Raw genomic sequence first — 24437 nt, forward strand, 5'->3', positions numbered from 1 at the left:
ACGCTCAATCGTTCAAAGTACGAAAAACTATGAATACACTAAACTCACATATTTATGGGTCCATAATTAACATTAAATGGAAGGTAAATTACGTTGGGCAACGTACTGTGAAAATAAATACCTAAAACACAACTTGTAGTGTATTCATTATCACACCATCACTTCACAGAATTTAATCCAAGTAGATTTTACCACGTTCACTGGAATAAATACATAGCACTGTAAGTTCATATAATTTTATTTAATAATCATCATTTAATTTTATTAGGGTTAGCAACCCCACTTGTAGTAGTAAGAGGTGCGAGACAAATCACAATATAATTTCTGGAGTGTATCCAGTACATGAAAAATGAAAAATTGGTGGATGAGAGGAAAGAGGGTGAAATGTGACCTTGAGACGTAATTCTAAAGTAAAGTAAACGATAAAAAACTGTAAATATGCTTGCTAATGTGCTAATCCTTTTGTCTATATGTAGGAAACTCTTCCAGAAGGTCCACCTCCAGACTTAGCGTGCAAAGTGCGTTTGAAACATCCGGATCATGTTTGTTTCCTGATAAAACAAAACATTCCAGAAGATTCTAACGAGGACGAAGATGGTGAGTATTCAGTTTGTCCTGTTTGGACAGAATAAATATGTGATATATATATATATATATATATATATATATATATATATATATATATATAAATCCAACGTGCTCTTTTACTTAATTAAACAAGTTGTATAATACTCAAATAGATTACGTGGTATAAATAATTACGTTATTTTTTTTATATGTGAATAGTACAGTGGAAAATGTCTATACAGACAAGTATTGTAGTTTACATAATCGAATTAGCAAAAACTTCATAATATACCTAATGTGTTTTATATGAAAGCGATTTAGATTAATTGTATGTGCGTAGGTTTCTTCGTAACACCCCATTTCCTGATTTTAATTGTTCTCTTAGTTTATTGAATTTTCGAATGTGTACAGTAGCTGTAGTTCAAAGGAACAAACTATAAAACGATTTTCTCAGATGTGATTCTAAAATACAAAATATCAATACTGAAATCCTGGTATTTCGTTCCAACTCGTAACATTATGAAAGGACATCCAAGGTGGAAGACGCTAAAAAGCGTGACATTAATAAAATCTGGGTTAGTCATACCTTATTCTTTTCAGCATAAACAGACAATACAAAAATCCATTTATTTTCCGTACACATTAAACTTCAATGCATGATCACCATAACTAGGCCAACTACCACTACCTTGGTCTTAACCATGCACTTTCTACATCATTTACAACGTCCATCTTTTTTTTTTCCAATTTCTTTTTCACAGTTGTTTCTCCTACGTACTTCTCATTTTGCATTCTCTCTCTCTCTTTTTTTTTTTTTTTTTTTGTTTAATTTTATTTATTTTTATTATTATTTATTTTTTTTGCACTACAATACCACTTTTCGTGAGATGAACGACGACAAACAGTACCAGGTCTAGTCAAAGGAAAAATGAGTAACCGTTCGTACTCACCGGGTGGTGTTGTCATTGCGGCGTCGACCTAGGTCGTGAGGACAATTAGAAATCTACTTGTAAGTAGCGTGCTCTGGTATGGAAAACCATTATTAACAGAAAGGGAAACATATATGTTAGTCGAATATTACCCCAAAGGCATGAATGCCATAAGTTAGTTGGTAGACCCTGGCGCCCTAAGGCCTGTTGTGCTAGAAGTGCTGTTTTATTATTATTATTATTATTATTGGTTATATATATATATACAAAACTTTTGACAAATTGGATAGTTTCAAATATCTAGGATCAATATTAACAGATCAAAACCATATCCATGAAGATATTATTATTCAGTCCAAATCTTTGTGTCCTCTCCAATTCTGTCGAAGAATTTGAAGCTTAAAGTATATGAAGTGATAATCATGTCTGTTGTGCTGTATGGTTGCAATAATCGCTTACTTTGAAGGAAGAACACAGACTGAAAGTATCTGAGAATAAAATCCTAAGGCGAATGTTTTGACCCACGAGGGACGGCAATGGGGAATGGCGGGAACTTCATAACGAAGGACTGCATAATTTATGCTGTTTACTTAATATTGTTAGGGTCATTAAGTTGGAAAGCTCAGGTGAGCAGGTCATGTATCCAGAATGGAAAAAAGAATGAGACTTTCAAAATTATAACTGGAAACTCAATCTGGAAAAAAAAAATCATTAGGGAGACCTAGACGTAGATAGGAGGACAATATTAAGATGGACCTCGCAGAAACAGGAGTACAAAATAGAAACTAAATCCACTTGATTAAGGACTGAAGTCAATGGAGAACTGAGCTTTTGTGAACGTAGCACTGAGCCTCCGGGTTCCATGGGCCATAGTCTGTTACCCCCCTTTCTTTACATCTCCAATTAAGATTTACGTTATATTAAACCCTGTATTTCTTAGAGGAAAAAAGTCCCATCGCTGCCTTACTGCATTCAGGCTCCAAATCATCTGTTCTCCAAAGGTGCAACACCGTTCAACATTCAGTTGTCGGTGGTACGAGAAATGTTTTCTTATGGATAAACCCAAGCAGACGCTAATATAGTGAGGAACGAAGAAAGCCAGGAGAAGCTGTGCGCTTGACTTGTTCCATCCACTGTATTGGGCATAGTGGGATTTAGCGCTTCATACAGTTCTGTTTGTTTATGTCATTTTAAGGAATAAAGGGATTTGTTTATCCTTTTGTATAATGTTGTATGTGCTATTGTATAACTTCTGATAAAAACCTGGAAATCTTAGGTCTCCACACTGTTAGTTAAACTTGTGCAAATAAGACGGCAACGAAGCAGGCGAGTGGTAACTGTTCTAGGTTCACAAATTCGAAAATATCGTCTTGCACAGAAATGAACCAGCCAGTGCATGGTAGATCAAGTGAATTTTTTTTTATATATATATATATATATATATATATATATATATATATATATATACTGATCTCTATGATAATGTGCGGTTATTTGAAATGACAGGCCGACCTCTTACCTTATAGAATTTAAAATATAAATAAAATTTTACACTGAGCATTTTCTAGTAGTCACCATAATTCTACGAAACTGTTAACTGAGTGTTCAAGTGGTAAATTGTCATATTAGTCATGTTCATGATCATGTAATAGTGGTTATCATAAATAGTCCCAAAACCCATTTTCACCCAAGTACTACGTAAAGATATTCGATTGCACAAGGACTGACAGTCAAGTAAATTATTAGCATCTCTATGAGATATTAAAAACAATGTAGAAAACAAACAGAACAAAAAAATGTATGCTTAGTGCCAAAGGTCTTTTTTAGTTTTTTTTTTTTTTTTAAAAAAGCAAAACCAGGGATTGGGTTTTATAAAGGTAACCAAGAAAGTTCTGTCACTTTTTCACCCCCCACCTTCGAACATCGATATGTCACCTAAGACGTACCTGAAAGATCAAAAATAGTCCCGATAAGCATCGACGACCTTCTGCCAACGCTCTGGAAGGTGATGGATTTCATCGCGGTAGAACTTGGTGGGCCGTGAGGCAAAGAAGGTGTCAAGTGCATTTTGCACCTCTACTAGGGATTTGAACTGGCGTCCTCTAAGGTAATTGTCCAAAGAATGGAACAGGTGATAATCGAACGATACAGTGTCCGGGGAGTATGGTGGATGCAATAGTTTCCCATCCAAGGCGTAGAATGGTGTCCCGGATCATCGTAGCAACGTGGGACTTAGCGTTGTCCTGTAACAGGAGACATCTTTGCGATTCAAAAGTGCTTGCTCCAGAATTTTGAATATTTCTTGAACACGGCTCAACTGCTGACAGTACACAGTTGCATTAATGCTCTGACGAGCTGGTAGCAGTTCCCGATGCACGATGCCGCGAGCAGTCCACCAAACACACAGGAGGACCTTCTTCTGGTGTAGTGCTGGTTTCGACTTTTGGAACCGGTTCGTGGGATGCTAACCAATGACGACGGCGCCGTGGAGATTCGTACAGAACCCACTTCAAATCACATGTCAACACCCTGTCCAGAAATGACTCCATCCTCAGACGAGACAGCAAAGAAATACAGGTTTCTGTTTGCTTTGCCTTCTGGCCCGGAGTCAAATCATGTGGGACCCATCGACTCAACTTGTAGTGCTTCCCAAGTTGATAGAGGTGCTGCGGAATGGTTTCTCCACTCACACTAAATTGTAGTCCCAGTTCCTCACATGTCTGACCACTGTTCGCCTCAATTGCTGGCTGAAAATCTTCAGTTTGTACATGTGTTGGTTTTCCGGCATGTGGTGCGTCTTCGAATGTTTCGTCACCGTCCTTAAACTTGTTAAACAACCGCTGCATTGTCCGCATAGCGGACACCCTCATCAAAGGCCTGGCATATCTTCCGTCCCGCTGCAGTGGCGTTTGATCCCAGTTTCAACTCGTACAGCATACTCGCCCTTATGACGCTCTGTGGAGGTCCCATGTTCACTTTGTCCTTACGCAAGTTCAGGTGTAACTGAACTGCCACAACCAGATAGTATGTTGGATATATTCACACCAACAATTGATCTTCACCTTATCTTTATTCGCAGTGAGGGCCTATAAAACACAGACCTCCACAAAATTCGACAGAACTTTCTTCTTTACTTTTATAGAAGACAGAGAGGGTAGCAAGTGTATGAACAAGACTATGAGCAACTACTCAATTTAATTGTAAAATATGATTAGAAAGTTGCAAACCATTCTTTGAGCGCATATGCTTTTGCTAGAACTTAGAATTCAAAACGACCTAAGTAGCTCTCTAGCAGAGGAAATGTTTAACGAAATAAGGCATGAAATTTCCAGTTCTCCCTTTAATGCAGTATTACTTGAAATAATAACAAGCGTAGCAACTTTGAATACTGTTACAAATGGAAAAATGATTTCCATGATTCCTAGATGTTACTGGAAATTGATAACCACAGTATTGGCTGAGCATTTGTTAAAATAAAATTAAGTCTGTAATGTCCTACGATTATGTCATTTACACTAAAGACGACGAATGGTTTTTAAATAATTCGTGAAATGATAATGGAGAGGAAGCGGGAGAACTCCGAGAAAACTCGTGATCTTAATGTTTTCCATATTAAACAGATGCTAATATTACCTTGTGTTTGACAATGCCGAAGGATGTATTACTATTCATGGCCTGTTCTCCGATCGGAAACAGCTCCACACGCCACTGTGTACTGTATATATATTTCTTCAGTAAACTGTTCCTGCTTGTACATTCCAACATGACAAATTGATGCTTTACAACTACTTTTCAGTTATACTTAATAAAATAGTTTACCTTTGAAATGTTGAACTGTATGTAGTGAGAGAATACTATTCAACGCTTCGAAGATAAAGTGTTTTATTAGCTCTAATTTAGGAGTAGTTACCATGTATTCGTTAAAGTTTTAATTTTCAGTTCTTTAGCGGTTTTTTTTTAAAGAAAAAAGGAAAAAGAAACCTCAAAAATGTCAAGAAGCATTCGTTTCCAATTCGTTCTACCATATTGTAAAAATGGCTAATGATTGATAGTACCAGAACACATTTACGAAAGATTTATTTTCTAAACTTATGCAGAGGTTCTTGCGTGAAGTCTCGCCTCTGATTATACAGTGAAACAAATTTCAGAGTGGCAAACAATAAGTCCCGATGTAAAGCACTGACGCAATTGGAATTTGTTGGGGTATTTTTTTTTTTCTCGTTAAGTAGATAAATACAATAAAACGTTTCAGTATGTTGTATAAATTTTCCTGGAACCCAACGAAGGACACTATCCGCGTACCAAAATATCTCTAGTTGATCGTGGACACCCGTACTGGAAAATTAAATATTAATTTTATAACCTCTTGAGATCATAAGAGTGATATCAAGGAGGTAACTAGAGGATTTTTCGTGATTGGAAATGCGTCAACCGTTGACAGTTTTATGCAAATCGTAAATTCAAATCCAGAGCAGCATTTATTGTGTTGTCAGTGTTAGAACTAGTAAAATTTCATGAACAGTTGCTAGACAAGAAGAAGCCACTAATAGATCGACTGCCTAAAAATGAATGTTACAAAAAATTGATGAATTTTCTTGGTGGTTCAAAATCCATGGTGTTCAGTATCAATAGAAACAGTATAATGCGTGGTTCAAAATCCATGGTGTTCAGTATCAATAGAAACAGTATAATGCGATGTTTCTGCATGATATACTGCAGTATTATATGAGACTGGTAGATACACTGCTGTTTGTGAAAACTTGGACACCAAGAAGGAATGTGTCTAAAGAACTTGTACGGCAGACTATGGTGTATGAACAATTAGTTTCAGCGGGATAGTGAATGCGTGTGTCCAGCACCGTCCTTGGTGTAGCGTACAAAGTAGTACCACGAGTGCGTTTTACTCAGCACTCATGGTTCGAGAACAGTGAACATGAAAAACATGGGCAAGCCTCGTTATACCAGAAGAGAACCGTATAGAATAACGAGTGGTGTACCGCGTAATATGACCGTACCACGGAATAACAGACTTCTTGTCTGCATGACTGTAAGGGACAGTACAGTGCCGTACACAGTATATGTTGACGCTGGAGCATGATAACGATAGACTTGTCTGCGTCGAGGTTGTATGGCATTTGCTAAAAGCAGAATTGGCAGTATGCATGTATTTGCGTTGGCTTCCATCTCAAACTACAATGAACGCGTGAATATCATCGTTGGCATGCTGAATGTTAAGTAGGTCGAGTTTACGGACAAATCCCGCTTCAACTTGTCCTATGGTGATGGCCGCATACGTGTTAATAACTATTGTGTTCATTGTTGATCGTCAGTGTGATTGTGTTGGACCCTATTAGTAAAGCATGTGACCACGGGAACTTGCATTGAGGGCAACTTTGACTTATATCAAGGGCAGTGCACTGAGAGCAGTGACCACTACAACAGAGAAGTTACAGAAGCCGACGTTTTACTCTTTCTTGAGACAACTGATATCATATTTCAGCAGACTAATGCTCAGCCACATGTATCCCGAATTATACTAGGCTTTGTGGAACGACGTACCGCTGCACCTCTGGCCTGCATTGTCGCCTAACATGTAACTCGTCGAATATATGTGAAGTATGATTGACCAGTACATTTTTCTTCACGATCCTCCAGCAGTTAGGTAGATGTCTTGTGGGCAAAGGCGCCAATCCTGGGGTCCCTGGGACGCCCCCCACCAAAGCTCATGTCGGCCCCCCTATTGTATTTATGAATATACAATATTTGGCATAATTTAAATGCAATTTGTCATAAAATCCTCATATGTATACCTTCTGCATCTGATTCGCCCCCCCCCCCCCCCAAATTTACAGAGAAAACGGCGCCCTTACTTGTGGGTCCAAATACAAGTAGCGTGATAGGTGCTGTGTAATCATGTGACAAATCCTTCCACTGATATGTGTTTTTCTCGGTGTTGCAGTTTTCATAAAGAGTTATGTTTTAATAAAAAGCAAAATTACCTAATTGCCTAATACAATAATTGTAATATAATTGACACAATTAAGGATTTTTTCAATACCTTGGACACCTCTAAATTGAACCTTAAAAAAAGTCCAGGTATTCAACTTAGAGATGTTTTTCATGACAACAGTTTTAAGGATAATATTAAATTTCACCTAATGATAAAAATTAGGAGTTATGAAAAATATTTGTGTTTCTTCGTATTTTTTATTTATGTATTTATTATTTCGATTTTTTTAATCAGATGAAGATGAGAGTGGTTTGGATGACTCAGCCACCAGTGGAACAAGCCAAGACCGTTTCTTATCACACAGCCTGCTACCTCTGCGCGACGAGGAAGCTTTGTTCGTCTATAGTTCCCTGTACAATGACCGCTTAAGTCACATGATGGGAGTCGAATTAGGAGATGAAGGGGTAAGTAAAACACAAATTAAAGTAAAGAAAAAGATATTAGATTTAGAAAATAATCGCTACATCTGAATGATATTATGTACGTCGTAATCACTTTATTTTTTTAACATATAATTATGTGCTGCATGGTCTTTTGCGGATTTAAGATAAGTTAGGTGTCTATTAAACGAGAGATATACAGTACTACATACTGTTTGGGGCTATGAAGATGACAACACTTGGTTAATTGGTTGTGGCTTTGTATTTGGTGTACTTGTCCGAGTTTGATTTCCGGTGGAAGAATGGTCTTCATAAGCCTAGAGACCATAAATATAGGATTCAAAACTATAGACATAAATACTTGAATAATTTAATTAATTTTACTTTTAATATTTTTTTTAACGAAAATCTTATTCCTGATTCTAACTATTGTGCAGGATATAAGAGAGACAATATTTTCAGCTTTTATAATTCCCTGTGCTAAACTAAATTAAGTTTTAAATATATTTTATGTAAATTTGATGAACGTGCATGTATTTGTTAAAATTTCACAAGTCACGTAAGGACCAAGAAATGTTTCGTATCTGAGAACACAGTTTACAAAATAATAATCGAACACACTGCTGAACAAGACTGCACTTATTTAATATAAAAACATATTTACACGTGACTTTCGATCTTCTAGCCAAGATCCTCATCAGACGTACACTGACTGATACAAAAAACTACTCAAGTATATATACACAATTATGAATGTGTGGGAGAAGGATGTGGTAGAAAAGGGGAAAGAAAAAGATTCGATTTTTATGTAGATACGTTGATGATTGTTTAGAGTTCGTTGGTAGTATTGAACATAAGGAGAAGGGAATAGAATTTGTAACCATACTTATATTACGCTAATTTCGGTATCTTAGTATTTTCAATTAAATTATATATAACCTGAGATTCGAAAATTAGCGTACGTATGGGTGGGAGAGGAGAACACATCGATCGGTTCCCCCGATATTAATTTTAGTGGTTTCGTAATTCCACACTGAAATATAGAAAGGATACGTAATCTATTATCGCTACTAACAAGCAACACCATGAAAATAAATCTCTGAATAGTAATAGGAGGATTTGAGTTCATAAAATAATACTCGTACAACCGATCTCCTTTAGAAATTCAAACAGTATATTTAAACTTTCAAGAACCCAATAATCAACATATATTTAACAATTCAACAATCAGTATTTCATTATGGTATTCGTAATAGTGGAAAGAGAATTTCAACAGATTCAATCTTAGACTATTATCCAATTAGCAACGTAAACTATTTGCCTCAGTACCAGCTAACTTGTTCTAACTAGCCACGCCGATTGGTAATAATGCAGGAATCTAATTCAATTTAGAAAAAAGGTAGAAAAGTTATGGGCAAAGTGCCTAAAACTAACAAAATGGCAAAGGGCCCTTTAAATGTAAGCATAATATAATGAAGGAAGGAAAAGCATGAAACTTACGTACCTCGCTGCCTTATTAAGCCAATCCGTGCTATCGAATAGAACAAATAGCCAACATGAGGTTACAGCACTCCACTTTAAACTTCATGATTATATCCGAATTTTAAACTTTAACAGAATTATACTTCGAATATCACTCGTAGGTTATGTATATAGAATAACTTTTGATACAAGAACTCGATCACAAATTATGATAATAGTAGCGAAACAACCATTATACTTCCTCCCTCGGACGTTCCAGCACAACTATGGCCACCTATAGAGATAGCTCATCCGTCGTGCTAGTACGTCCCACCAGAGGACATAACCAACAAAAACAAAAGAATAGGCAAGAACGAAAAAGCTTTTTCGGTACAATATAATATAATATAAATTATTCCTAGAGACACCTTTTCAATAAATATTTAATAACCAGTGACATAAAATCCATAAAATCTATGGATTATATGTTACAAATTAGAACTAGAGACAGAGCAGGGAGGTATATTATGTTATCTTGACATTTTAATGAGTAAGGAAGGGAAGAGCATTAAGACTCAATGGTATCAAAAAGAATGTAAAGCTGGTATTTATTGTAATAAGAAAAGTAATGTAGATATAAGCACAAAAGTTAATTTCGTCAGAAATATGTTAGAAAGAATTACCAAAATTTGTAACAAAAATGTAGAAGGGAATGTGGAAATCTTTAAAGAGCAGCTGTATGAGAATGGTTATAGTAAAAGGGATATCGTTAAAGCATCTGTGGTCTCTGGGAAAGGTAAAAGTGGGGAGGATAATGAGGGGGTATGGAAAGGCATTGGTAGGGCTAGGAGAAGATACCGAGATTTTAAAAAAGATGTTAAGAAAGCAAGGTGTCAAGGTGTATAGAAAAGGTAACAGAACGTTGTTGGACATGGTCAAAAGCAAAGGGAAGAATAAAGAAAAAAGAGATAAGAAAGGTGTCATTTATTGTATAAATTGTAAGGATTGTGATATGAAATATATTGGGGAGACGGGGAAATTATTGAAAGAAAGAAAGAAATAACATAAAAGTGATGTGAAATATGGCAGAGAAACTAACGCAATCTTTAAACACGTAAAAGAAAAGACATGATGTGAACTGGGAAGAAGTTATTGTGCTGGAACGGCAAAAAGGTTGTGGCCGAGAAAGTGGAAAGAAGCCTGGTGGATAGAAAAGGAAGGGGATGTAAACTTAATGAATTGGACCAAAGGTATCAGCATTAATAAAGAATGGAGAAATATTATTGATAAATAAAGAAAAATGTATGTGAATTAATGTATTCAATGGTTGCTTGCTCCTTGTTGTTTCTTTCTGGTAGAATGTTATGTTTTCCCATTGGTCAGTTCAGATAGATTTCCACGCTTCTGATTGGCTGTTTGAACAGGCCAATGAGAGAGCAGATAGGGAGATAAATTGTGTATATATACTGGAGTAGTTTTTTGTATCAGTCAGTGTACGTCTGATGAGGATCTTGGTTAGAAGATCGGAACGTCACGTGTAAATATGTTTTTATATTAAATAAGTGCAGTCTTGTTCAGCAGTGTGTTTATATTTCTGATTTTATTCGCAAGACGTATGACTATGATTGTGTGTCAAAATAATAATGCCAGGTCTGAAACGAGAGTATATGGATTGAAGCATATGCATGTTAACCTTCCCTTTTCATCGTAAATATTTTTAATTGGCTTTCCTTTTCTTTGTTTTTAACATTTTTGGTGTTTAGAGGGTATTTTAAATAATTATACTAATGAATGTTATGGGATGCATATTTAATATTAAAAAAGGACAAACATCTTATCTTAAATTCTTATAATAAATTATAACACTTGCTGTTCAAGACTTCTATTGTCTCTTGCTTGGTGTGATTTATTCATCTGCACAGCTTAACTGACATGGAGGTGAGAATTTTCACTCAGAAAAACCGAAGAACTCAAATAAAAAATGAAAACTTGTCCCGAAGAATGGCAGTTCATTCGTGCTTTCAGGTTTTGATGGACAAAATCGCTAAAATGTTCCCCTTGAAAAACTGTTAAAAGATAGGAAGGCGTTTAGCAAATGTTTAATGCCACGGAAATATGCTCCACATGCTGATAAGCGACACATGCTTCATTTAAAAGCTTAGAAACGATAGGTTCAGTGTAAATATAACTCATGTTCCTCATGCACCATATGTTGAAAGCGGCTACGGTGAAATTTGTAAAGCAGCAGCCATTTCACTATTGGTAGTACACTTATTTTCTAGCATCCATTCAAATGCAGGAGTTTTTTCCTTTTAAAATTCTCTAAACGAAGGACATATCTACTTTTTCACTAAAATAAGTTGTTAGCCTTTCTTCACACTATTTAGGAATTTCTCCTATTGTACATATTGGGTCCTTTTACCGATTCTTCATTTCTTCTAACTCAGATTGTTTTCGTAAATTCTTCGTCATTTTATCATTGATAGTAATATTTTAAGGTTGAAAACAAAATCGAACAGAACATGCGAAAAGCAGCAGTTGTAGTTAGAATTTAATATTTAGATTTCTGGGTTTCGGTATCTGTGGCCATGTCAACCCGTCACGTTTGAGGGATGATGTCCCTCGGCGAGTACACTATCGGGGAAAAAGGAAAGAAGAAAGGATTAGGGAAGGAAAGAAGCGGCCTCGGACCTATATATTAGATATTTGCCTGGTGTGAATGAGGAAAACCTCATTCAGGATGACTGGCCTGAAAGTGCTTTTTACACTTTTTCGACCGAGTGCCCCGACCGGGAATCAAACTCGCTCAGTTTTAATAAGGAAAAATAATCTCATATTTACTTTGAAACAGCTGAGTGGAAAGATCTAAGATGTTAAAAGTCAGTCGTAGAGTTAGGAAAAAGCATATGACAACGTACCTAGAGAGCGTATAAGAAGAGAACTTCTATCAGATTGAAGTGGAATCAGAAATAATAAAATGAACAAAGTAACACCATGCAAACTATCAGTACAAAATATGGACGAGTCATGGAAAAATACTAATATTTTGTAGTGAAGTGTAGTCTGAAATAATATAGTTATGGTGCCCCTTATATTATTCATCGTCGCTGTAGAAGAATATCTTAATTATATATAAAACTACATGAACTAACATAAAAGAAATTGATATTTCTGGTTGACGTGGAAAGTTGAAATTTGACATGATTATAGCTTTACGAGACCAACCGACAGGAAAATTGACAAAAGTGAATATTTTTAAGTTTTAGGAAGTCTAAAGGAGGCATGAAGAAATTCCCCGTGTTATTTAAATGGGCCTTTCTTTGGACCTATAATCTCTTTTGTTTAGGTAGTCTCCTTTAGCCTAGCCGGTATAACCATGGGACGTAAAACTAAAAAATTTCATTTCATTTGTGTAGGTACTTGAAATTGGATTAAAAACGTGAAATTCGGTATACTTGTATGTTTTTTGTTAACGTTACCAAAGTAAGTCACTAAAAATAAAAGTTTCCAACTTTAAAATGGTTTTATGGGAACTGAAAGATCTTCTCCATGTTATTCATATGGGACACCTTTTACACCCCAAAATTATTGAGCACTTCCTGTAGGGCTACAATGAATAAATTTGATATGATTGTAGTTTTTCGGGACTAACCGACAGGAAGATTGCCAAAAGTGAATGTTTTTAAGTTTTAAGAGGTCTAAAGGGGCGATAAAGAAATTCCCCATGTTATTTAAATTGGCTTAAAAAAAAAAAAAAAAAAAAAAAACTATGTCATATTTTAGGTACTTGGACTTGAAATAAAAACTTGAAATTCGGCATGCTTATACGTTTCCGTTAGCGTTAACTAAGTAAATCGACAAATGTAAAAATTTCCGACTGTAGATTGGTTTTATGGGGAACTGAAAATTCTTTCCCGTGTTATTTATATGGGACATCATCTACACCCCAAAATGTTTAGGCACTTCCGGCAGGATTAGAATGATGAAATTTCGCATAATTATAGCCTTTCTGGACCAAATCAACGGAAAAATTGCCAAAAGTGAATATTTTTAATTATTAAGGGTTCTAAAGAGGGGATGAAGAAATACCCATGTTATTTAAATTGGCGTTTTCTTGAGTTATAAACTTTAATCTTTCAGATAGTTGAAATAGGAAAAGTAACTTGAAATTCGGTAGAATTGTGAGTTTAAGAGATGTGATGTCGTAGGCCGAACAAAGGCGGGGATGTGAGGGCGAAGCCTCCAGCTGAGCAAATTTAGAAAATGAATAGCAAATGCACGAAATTCACTGTTAATGCAAATGGTGATACATAAGAGATGCGAGGCGGTAGAACGAGCAAACGCGGGGATCTGGGGGCGGAGCCCCCAGCTAGCCAAAGGCTAGTCTAAAAATAAAAGTAAAATATAGATAAATAATTAAAAATAAAGGATATTCCTCATTCGGGAGAGGTGAGGTAGCCCACGAGTGATGTGGAGGTAAGGCGCCACTTTTATTTATTTTATTCGGCGTATACATGAAGTGGTAAAGCCAACATCACGCTCCGGACAATTTTACCCTCGAGGTTTTTCCGGGTATTATTTTACAGAGATCGGGGAGATTACCTCTGAGACACTGTTGGACTAGGGTTGCTTGAACAATAAATGTCGTCTTACCTGTTTCTAGCGGGAATTGAACCCCGTAGGTAGGTGCTTTATCGACAATCTTAGGAAACATAGAGGGATAAGAGGAGAACAGGATAGAAATATGTTGATATTTGCAGACGCCGTAGTAATTTTGGGAGAAGCCGAGGTGTCAAGACAGCCAGACACATGGAAAGAAATGCAACGAAGTACAAATGGCCTACGTACAAAACAAGAAAAAAAGTGAATCTATGGTCGTTTTAAGAAACAAATACTAATAGAGTAAACAAAACCTGAAGAGAAACTATTAAAGATATCAGAAACTTACAAATATCTGAGTTAAAAAAAAAAAAAAGTTATACTGGTATAGAGATGTAGGAAAGAATCAGAATAGATACCTAATGTATTTCTAAGTATAAAAATGTGAGGAAATTGATAACGGGGAAATTCAAGGAGCAGAAGGTAAAATGAAATACAAAAGAATATGGAAAGATGGAGAAAGTCCAGGATGAAGAATGGTGTATTGGACAAAGTACTTGGAGAGACTTTTTATACACATTCAAACGGAACTGCAAGTGTAATATTTTGTGTGTACATAGTTTTTCCATGCAATGTTTGTATATTGATATATGTACTGAGTAAATATATTATTTTAAATTGAATACAAAGGACGCTTTTTTTTTTTTTTTTTTTCGAAAAATGAAATTTGGAATTCCAAAATTGGGCGCATTCATTTAGGTTTGGGGACAACTCCGTTGAAAAAAAAATATAAATTTTCGGCTAGCAAAAACATCGCAAATTTTGTAATGGGATATATGGGAAGCCATCACTCATTGCCTAAATGTTTAGTTATCTTATGTTAATGCCAGCGGGCTGACTCTAACATACGATGTACAGTGATGTACTCTGCATATAATAGTTGAAAACCGGAAATGTAACCTTTCTCGTTTGCGCATAAATGACATTGGTAACAACTTCAAATCGTGCAGCTTTCTACGAGACTGACCCTTATTACCGAATATTTGTATGTAGCTTGTATTCATTTTAGGAGGCTGATTTCAACATATGATGTGCAATAATGTCCTCTGCAAATAATAGTTGGAAAGTAGAATGGTAACTGTTCTCGTTCGCGCACAAATAACATTGCAAAAATGTGTTTTGGGGTGTTATTCCCATGTTGTCTCTGTACTTCGGCGATTGATACAGCTACACGTTACTTTCTTTCACTGCCGCATACTTAAACCATCTTTTCATTGATACCACGAGATCTGTGAAGATAACGAACCTGTCCTCGATTAGGATATTAGAGCCAAAACTGAAATCCACGCTTTAATCTCGTTAGTTCTCGTTACTTTATCATTTACCATTTTTTATCAATTAATGAATTATCATTAATTACATAATTCAATTTCATGATATTCATATGTCATACGTAGCACACAGATTCCTGGCATGAACTGAAAGTTGCTGAAAAAGTTGCTAGTGAGTGATCTCATGCATGCTTAAAGGACAGTTATTTTTACTTTGCAAAGTTGTGTAAGGGCAAACGAGAATGGTCATCATTCTGGTTTGTAACTATTATTTGGAGAAAACAATATTGTACATAATGTGTTGGAATCATCTCTCCAGCGTGAACATAAGACACTTAAAAATAATAATAATAATTCGGTAATGAGTGACGGCTTGCCATATACCCCATTATATAATTTGCAATGTTTTTGCACTGCACGCCGTGCTGTGTTTTGCAACCTGGAAATTTCTGTTTTTTCCGAAAGGGTAGTACCCAAACTTAAATTGCACCCAATTTTGAATTCAATTCTAAATTTCATTTTGCGCCAAAAACCGTCAAGGGGTCCTTTCAATGAAATCAGTAGATGGAATCTGTTGAATAATTTACATTATGTTTTTATCTAGGCTGGATTTGCGTTACGCTTTCCAAAACACTACATGGATGCAATGTGTCAGTTGAAATCTTCTTGTGACCAATTCACAGCTGTTAAAGACCTTCAACTCGAATTGGACGATGACAGAGAAAATCTTATACGAGCACTATGGAGTTCACATCTTCTAGAAGTAATTCCAAGTATTAACGGGAAAGTAGTAAAATCGACAAAATTAGATTAATAATAATGTGAAAGACATTCTTACCAATTCTTTATAAACCTGTTTTGTAAATACTTTTATTTTCTTTTTTGAAAACGTTGAAATACTTTATTTGAAATATTGTAATTTGTATATACAAATATATTCATATATTATTTGTTTTGTACATGGAACTAGTTTAATTTGAAATGGTGTGTGGTATGGCATGAAAGAATGAGAATCAAAATAATTGTTAAGGCGTGTAGCGTCTTTATTAATGTTACTATATAAGTGCACTTATGCTGTCCTTTGTATGTATGTGTGTGTTCTAACTTGACGTAAGAATCTTTCTCCAGCTCAGAGAGGACGTTTTATTTTTCGACACTTAGAATAAGGTATTAACAGCTAAACAGAATTAATATTTTAAAATGAAATGTACGAGTTCGTAGAAAAAATAGAGTTTAATGTCGCACGATTATGGTCCGAGACTAAGGGAAACAGTGATAATGGTAATGAACGAAACGATGGCATAAAGAAACCCTGAGAAAACCCACGCACACTGTTTATCCTCCACAAAGCTCTTTTGGTGACAACTGGGATCGAATTAGGGAATTACGTGTTAGTTTTAATTGTATAGATAATACCAACTCGTTGGATAAAGGATACTTTGATAAATTATGGACAACGTGAAGCAAAACAAGTAGGGTGAAATAGTAATGGCTCAAGTACATCATGTCTCTCTCCTTCCTCCCCCGCTCAAAAAGAATTGAAAGCTCCTTCGTGTTCTATAAGTAGCACGACTTTATACATATGTTTAAAATAATGCTTCGAAGAGATGTAGAGGATGTGGATTTGTTCGTTTATGGATGAATGTCTAGAACTTCAAGTTTATATATAGTTCTTCCGAGCCTTGTTTGTAAGCTTATGTATGGAAACATTTACATCGCAATTAAATTACCGTTTCAGATTTTCATTATGAAACTAGTAAAATCACTGTTCATGTGATTGAGGAATACATTTTAATTTTCTGAACGTAATCTATTATGCATGATAATACAGCAAATAAGTCCATATCTTAATAATCAAGTTAAAACACATACATATTGGGCTGTATTTTGTTATTAAATATTTTATAATTTTTTAAGAAAATGAAAATTGTGCATAATGCAAATGAACTATATCTTGTTACTTAAACGTTGTTGAGAAGTGTTGTAAGCTCAGATAAATTATGAGTTTGTTTTTCTGACTCATAAGGATTAAAGAAAAAAAAACTTTATGTATGTGTTCATGTTTTTCTTCTCTTGAGGAAAAATACATATTGTGCAATTCCATCCTTTTGTAGTTTTTATTTGTCCAATTGGGCTGTAATATATAATATCAGTCTGTCATTGTTGGTTGTTGAAAATTTATTGTGGTGTGAAAAAAAAATTAAATAAATAAATAAAGTTTAGCAGAAAATAAAGTCAGCATGGTTATCAGTGACGAAAGTTTGCCATGCTTTTATCGTCGGGGTTATGACTTTTGCAGATGTGGAATCGTGGAGATGAGCCAACAGCACACTGTAACGGAAAATATGTAATATTCCACAAATTTGTGTCCTCAAGGAATGATTTCCAAACCAATGATTGTTCTTTCACATAAGGATTGTATGCAAGGGCGTTCACATGATTGATTTTAGGAGGGGAGACTGGCAGTTACTTTATATTCTTTTTACTTAAATATACATAAATAAAAGTTGTAAACATGGATTCATCACATATTCAAACAAAAGTTTCTATTGAAATAACTAGAATAAAATGCAATGTGAAATACCGATGACACAAACGTACAAATTGAGAAAATCAACAGATGATGTAATTACCATGCTATTCTACACATTGTGAAAAAGGATTTTCAATTTTCTTTGAACAGACGTCAAAGATTTCTATTTTTATGTCTAAACTTATCAGTCACCTTCTTGCACAGATCCATTCACTTAGCATGCACAAGCTATGTAATCGTTTTTCATACATATTCGAGCGAAGCCATGTCTTTATCCTCCTAAGCGTGCCGAAGGACCTTTTCACTGTGCATGTTGTAGAAGGAATAGTCCCCCCTCCCCCCCCCAAAAAAAAAAACTCACTATGGCTGTACAAACAGCAGAAAATAAGTCTGTATTCGTGAGAACATATCAGAATCAGGTCCAGATGTTTTTGTTCATCCAGTATTTATACCACAATTCGATTTCTGCTTTCAAATTTTCAATATTACACCAACTTTGGAGAGTCTCCATCTTGTGACGGCTTGTTTATTTTAAAACTGCTGGATGCAAATAAACTGTTGAAAATGGAACATTATATTTAGAAAACTTTAATTTAAGCAAACTTACTAAAGAGTCTAGATATGGCACAGTGAAATGCGATAGTATTCTTTGCATGAGGAAGGTTTCAAATGTCTGAAAGTCTGCCTCGAAACCAACCTGGGAGTTTCCATTTCAATGTCAAGGGTTATATGTATTTGTAACTTCTTTAAATAAGTATGAACTTCATACTTATTGGGCTTATGGAACACATTTGCAATAATAATAGTACCTATAATGTTCCTTCATTGCGTGTTTTTTAAGCATATATTTCTATAGCTTTAGTAATTTTGTCAGAGCAGAAAGTAAATTATTTTCCTATGCAGATCTTCGTACAGTTGTTGCAACTAACAGTGTTGTAAACATCTTTTATACTATTTAAGCGATCTTATATGAGGTGACTACAACCAGTTATTTATCTTGTAGTTAGGAACTCTTAACCTATTAATATAAGAATAACTTTAAAAAAAAAAATATTTGGAGTCATTTGATGCTATCTTCTTGTACTAATCTCCATTACGTTTATTAACCGATGAGCGCTTCCAATTTCTAGATATACAGTGTCGCTAGATCCAACACTTTGCCAGTAAAGTGTTCTGAAATTTGTTTTTGTTAATGTAATTAGTAATAATAGTATACCAGTCTTCTTGAACATTTACCCTGTCCGTACTTAATAATGGATTCTTTGTCCTAATGTATTATGCTTCATATACATTGTTTCCAATGTTGGTGGAGGCCTGGTCTAAAACTTCCACATTTCGAATAGAATATTTAGTAAAGTGGTATTTATCAGGTCTTTTGTTTGTATGATGCTACCTACATAGGGATGACCAGAAGACATACTGCTAGAAGATTGAAGGAACACATTAGGGAATCTTTTGATTATTTAATAAATAAATAAATAATAATAATAATAAAAATACTGTATCAGGGTTGTTAAAACATTTCTAAATCACTAAAAATTCTGTTCGAAAATGTAAAAGTTTTACACCGGGACTCCTCCAACATTGGAAGGAATGTATTTGAAGAATACTATACAGGGTGCTTCAAAACAACATCGACAACGTTTGGGAGGTGATTTCTGACACCAAGATAAGACAAAAAGTATAGACCAACCTGGGTGCACAAATGCTTCCTTTCGGAGTTATAGGTTGCCGAAAACAGAAATAAACCAAGTTTGAATGCCCATAGCTCCAAAACTATGGGACCTACCGTAGTCGGGTCAAGACTTTACTTAGGAACTAATATGTGCCTTATCCAAATATCCATATTTCAGAATCCTGCGGTACTTCCGCAACAATTTTTATAGTGGGAGTTTGGCTACGGGCAAATAATTGAAGTACTCATTACCTCTATAAAAATTGTTGCGAAAGTACTACAGGATTCTGAAACATAGATATTTGGATAGGGCACATACTAGTTCCTAAGTGAAGTCTTGATCCGACCATTCTTTCCCCCCTTTACGGATGAAGACTTTTGTGTTTATTCACGCTCAACTTAGTCTTTTATTATCAAACCAGTTCTTCATACTGTATAAATCCATTCAAGTTTTAGTCCTCAGTTAAGTTAATTTCGAAAAATATTTTAAAAGCGCCCACAGACACAAGTGTTAGAATAATTAACGTAAGATGGTATATATTATTTATGATAGAAATAAGAGTCTACCAAGATATGAACCTTTCGGAACCCCATTAAATGCTTTGATTTTAAAGACACATTCTTTATAGATGAAGCCGTGCTTACGATTGTGCAAATTTTTGTAGTAGTAATCACGATCTATCAAATCAAAGGATGTTGAATGGTTGGATTTGAGTTTAGGGTCCCGTTCAGCAGCGACGTTATGTAAGACATGGACCTATAATTTAACGTGAGGTTCGAATCACACGAGCTCCCGCCGGGAATCGAACCCAGCCCCCAAGGGAGCTCTCAAAGGCTTTTAAGAAATTATAAATCACATCTATTTGACCACCTCTATTCAATTCATTTACAACAAAATCTGCAGTACCTTCTGTTTGCTTTTAAGATTTTCCATAGTTGAGCGTTACATGTTTCCCCTTTTTATGGTTAAAGTATTTCCGTTAGTAATTCCACGATATGCTTCGGCTATATCAGAATTAAAAGGGCTGAGTTTTGTTTCCCAGTGTGAAACTACAATGGACTCACACACTACACAATCTAACATTAAAACCTAAAACGGTAATGTATTACTTCTGGTTTCAATAGTGATAACGACGGAGATAAGCTATTCTTCGGACTCTTAATCCATTTCATAACCATTTCTCTCACTCTTACCGCTTTTGCTCTATGGGGATCCAATACTGATACCATACCTGGTTAAATATACCATTTCCACTTTCAACAGAGGGATAAGGGTGGGATGGAACCTATTCTTGTGACTGAATCCATATCTAAAAACAATTCTCGCTATTTCTTTACGATTTTAGTCTCCACACCTATCGTCCGACGGACGGAGTGTTATAATTCTTAAATCCGAACATATATTTCCTAATTCTCTTTAGAAACAGTATACCACACACTAGCTAAGAATCAAGTATAAAAGGTCAACCAGATGAATATTCTGCGATTACTGTTATTTTGAAGAATTTAGTTTCAATTTGCCTTTTTGTTTACATTTTCCTTTCAATGTTATTTCGATTTACAATTTTAGTGCCTGTTACTAAACCCGCCCAGTATTTGACGAAAAACCATGAAAAGTACTAGCTTGGCGTGGGATCGAACCAAGAACTCTTGGATACAGCGTCGAGCGCTCTACCACTGAGTTAATCATCGTTATTTTATTTATTACTTGACAAGCAAACATTAGAACAATATTTTTTCGTCCATTTTCATAGTCTAACTACATTAATCATATAAAAGAATCACACCACCACGTTTGTTGTCTGAATAACATAGAAACAACACAATGCACCGACTTAGGCCGAGCCTCCATTGCTTCCGAATACGATTGCGAATTTCTCAGCACGTGTAAATAAATCGGAGTGCCTCGACTAGTTCCGAATTGCGAAAACCGACGAAAAGATGCGAATGCGAACGACCCCAACATGCTGGGATTGTTCGTCCGAATTTGTGCGAATGGAGAGTCGCCTGGAGAGAAATTGAGCGCTACGTGAAAGAAGAAAGTTTGTTTTGCGTGAAAGTAGACGACGTTGCGAGGTGCGGGGATAAGAATGGAAATAGATGTTGATGTTTTAATAAATTGTGTTTTTGATTAAGTTCCATTGTGGATCCAAGTTCATCCAGATTACCACAAACGACACGTCGTAAACAAATTATAGGCAGATATAAGTAAAGAACTTGGGAGTGGAAGATATGTATAATTTTCTTTGTTTTCTCTTTAAAATATGAAGATTTAATCAATACACGAACCGCAACTTTTTATTCAATTTATATATCCTCTTTGTTCCTCAAATAATGATTTTACGAATACATGTAATCATTGACTAATATGTTTGAAATAGCAAAAAAGGGTTTTTTACTCATGCAGAAAATTTTCTTAGAAAGTTAGTTGATTTTGCAATTCTAATTTTATTTAGTTAATTTATTTTAAAGTGAAAATAGCTGTTACCACAGAAGCATAATAATAAGAGCAGCGAAATTCACTCTATTTTGCACACAAAGGAAACTAATACGATATTATTATTATTATTGCTCTGAAAACTTTAAGATATGAATTTTCAAGCAAAAATATTTCACATTGAAGGATTGAAAGAGATATTGCAACTTGATTCGCATTTACAAAACTTCGGATGTAGTCGAGGCACATGAATTCGCAGTTCGCAATCGCATTCGGATGCAATGGAGGCGCGGCCTTAAGAATATATTGGAGAAAAATACATTGTCGAGATGCTAAGTTATTTTTCGCGAGCACTCAGAGAAACAGGCAAGCAGGAAATTTTCAAACATTTACTATGTAATTATTTACTATGCATCTTTAGCGCGATTTGCGCAATACTTCATATCTCGAAGGGTATTTGACTTACCAATCTCCCAAACATTTATTTGATCATTAGAGCATACAGACTCCAAAAGCATAATGTAACCGGTAGCTCCACTTTCAACCTAATACACTATTCTCTCTTGTAGCACGATTCTTCAAGATATTGTTTGATTCAAAGAGTTATCTCCGATTTCAACTGCACACATTTTTATATTTTATTCGGAGTTTCAATTTGACATTTGTTTCGAGTTTTATCTCGTAAAGTTTGCAACATTCTACGTCAAGTATGGCATTGTAGGTTTTCTCCTGACATGTAGAGTTTACTTTTGTAATAACTGTACCTACTGCCATTTGAAAAACACTTTATATCGGGTTGATAATACTGTCCATTGGGTTTTGTTGCCTATTACGTGTGATGTAATCTTTCCAGCTACTTCATGCAAAGTTTCGCTTCTCTTTTGGTTCCTCCGTTATCATGCTTGGGTATTATAAATGGTTCACCCTGTACATAATTAACTGCCTACAGAACCCTTGGAATTGCTCCCACCGATCGCCTCATAATATTGAATGTGGGACATTTCAATTGGTACTAACTAACCTATCAAAAAACGCTTGTGATTCAGGTTACAAATAATTCTGACTTAATAAGGAGAATATCTGTAAATCCTGTTGAATATTATAAATTTTATACATTTTGCACACACTAATACATTATGGGAATGCTGCTTTAAATAAAAAGCATACACATGTTTATTACGAAAAATTCTTTATTTACGAACAAACATGACGATGAAAAATTTACACATGAAAAATGGAAATAAGTGAAAGTTGCTGATGCGGTATAAAATTACAATAACAATTTAATTATCAGTGATGATCAACTCATCAATACCCCAATCTTCGTAGCTTCCATCGGGTAAATACCTTCTAATGATTATTGGAATTTTTCGCTGCTTCAGTTCCTTCATAGCTATTTGCAATGGATCAGTTTCACCTTCCAACTCCACCATCACAGGAGCACACATTGCTATTTGCAAAGCACGAGTTCCAAGGACTCTAGCACGTTCATACCTGCAAAGTCAAATAATATTCATTATATTCTTGTATTTTCTATGAGTATAGTGAAAAACAATGTAACAAATTATAAAAACACCCCAATTTCCTTACGATTACTTCCTTTTCTTTGTTGTGGATCTTACGATAAAACTCTTTAGGCCATGACAAATTGATTCCCTACTGGAATTTGAAGTCAAGACACAGAATTGAAGATTCAAATCGGACATTCAGAAGATCCAATTTAATGATTATTTGTTTTAAGAATTTTATTCTGCAACTTTACTTGTATAATGTAGAATAGATCTATATGATCTTAAGTTTTTGTAATTATTTTATGTAAACCAATAGCACTGATAGGAAAACTAAGAACTGAAATTTTTACGATTTAAGTCTGAAGGAAAAGCAAACACAACTATAATTAATTATAATTATGATATATATCCTGTTTCTTGATTGTAATGAAAATGCTTTAAGATAATACACAGAAAATTGCGTCGGAGTCATTTATGATCCTTCAGAATAATGAAGAATACTTCTGTAACACGATTACCATGTACCTGTAACTGATAAGCCTGAAATCCCATTATGCCTACGGATTGTAAAATAATTATTTGATTTCAAATAATGAGAAGCCCAAACTAAAGTCAAAGAGTCAGTGTTACTTTGAGCTTATGTATTCTATGGGAGCACCTAGAAGAGGTGGTGGCTCGCACCCTCACGACGCAGTTGAAGACCTTCCAACATATTGACCTCGATCACGTTAGTAACATTGTGGAGAATTGCACATAGACGAAACGATATGTATGAGGAGGAATTCTACCATGTAGCATACAAAATTCCGAACGAAATTCTATACATATGTTGGCGTAGTCAGTAAGGCATCTTCCCTACCAACTGAATGGTCAGCATTCGAGTCCTGGTGGTGGTGGTGGGATTTATTTCTCGTTCGGATAGGGCTCGGAGTTTATCCAACCCTTATATAAGGGGTACACGTAGGGAATTGGAGGTAACGGTAGGTGGAGAGTGGTGCTGACCA

The 24437-nt window shown here is 35.3% G+C and overlaps 2 protein-coding genes across 2 annotated transcripts in view; one reads left to right on the plus strand and one right to left on the minus strand.

Moving 5' to 3' along the window:
- Positions 1–17380, plus strand: part of LOC145686517 (ribosomal oxygenase 2-like) — a 41886-nt gene extending 24506 nt beyond the window's left edge. Inside the window, exons 7-9 of the mRNA XM_081759906.1 lie at positions 477–597; positions 7741–7910; positions 15882–17380. Coding sequence (XP_081616032.1) covers positions 477–597; positions 7741–7910; positions 15882–16091 — 501 coding nt within the window. The 3' untranslated portion in view covers positions 16092–17380. The remainder of the gene's footprint in view (positions 1–476; positions 598–7740; positions 7911–15881) is intronic.
- A 5714-nt stretch (positions 17381–23094) lies between these two features.
- Positions 23095–24437, minus strand: part of Polr2F (RNA polymerase II subunit RpII18) — a 36512-nt gene continuing 35169 nt past the window's right edge. The window contains exon 4 of the mRNA XM_081759907.1: positions 23095–23416. Within this exon, the coding sequence (XP_081616033.1) occupies positions 23206–23416 (211 nt within the window). The 3' untranslated portion in view covers positions 23095–23205. The remainder of the gene's footprint in view (positions 23417–24437) is intronic.

Source organism: Thermobia domestica, chromosome 5 (genome assembly GCF_964235325.1).
Source record: "Thermobia domestica chromosome 5, izTheDome1.hap1.1, whole genome shotgun sequence".
NCBI lineage: Eukaryota > Metazoa > Arthropoda > Insecta > Zygentoma > Lepismatidae > Thermobia > Thermobia domestica.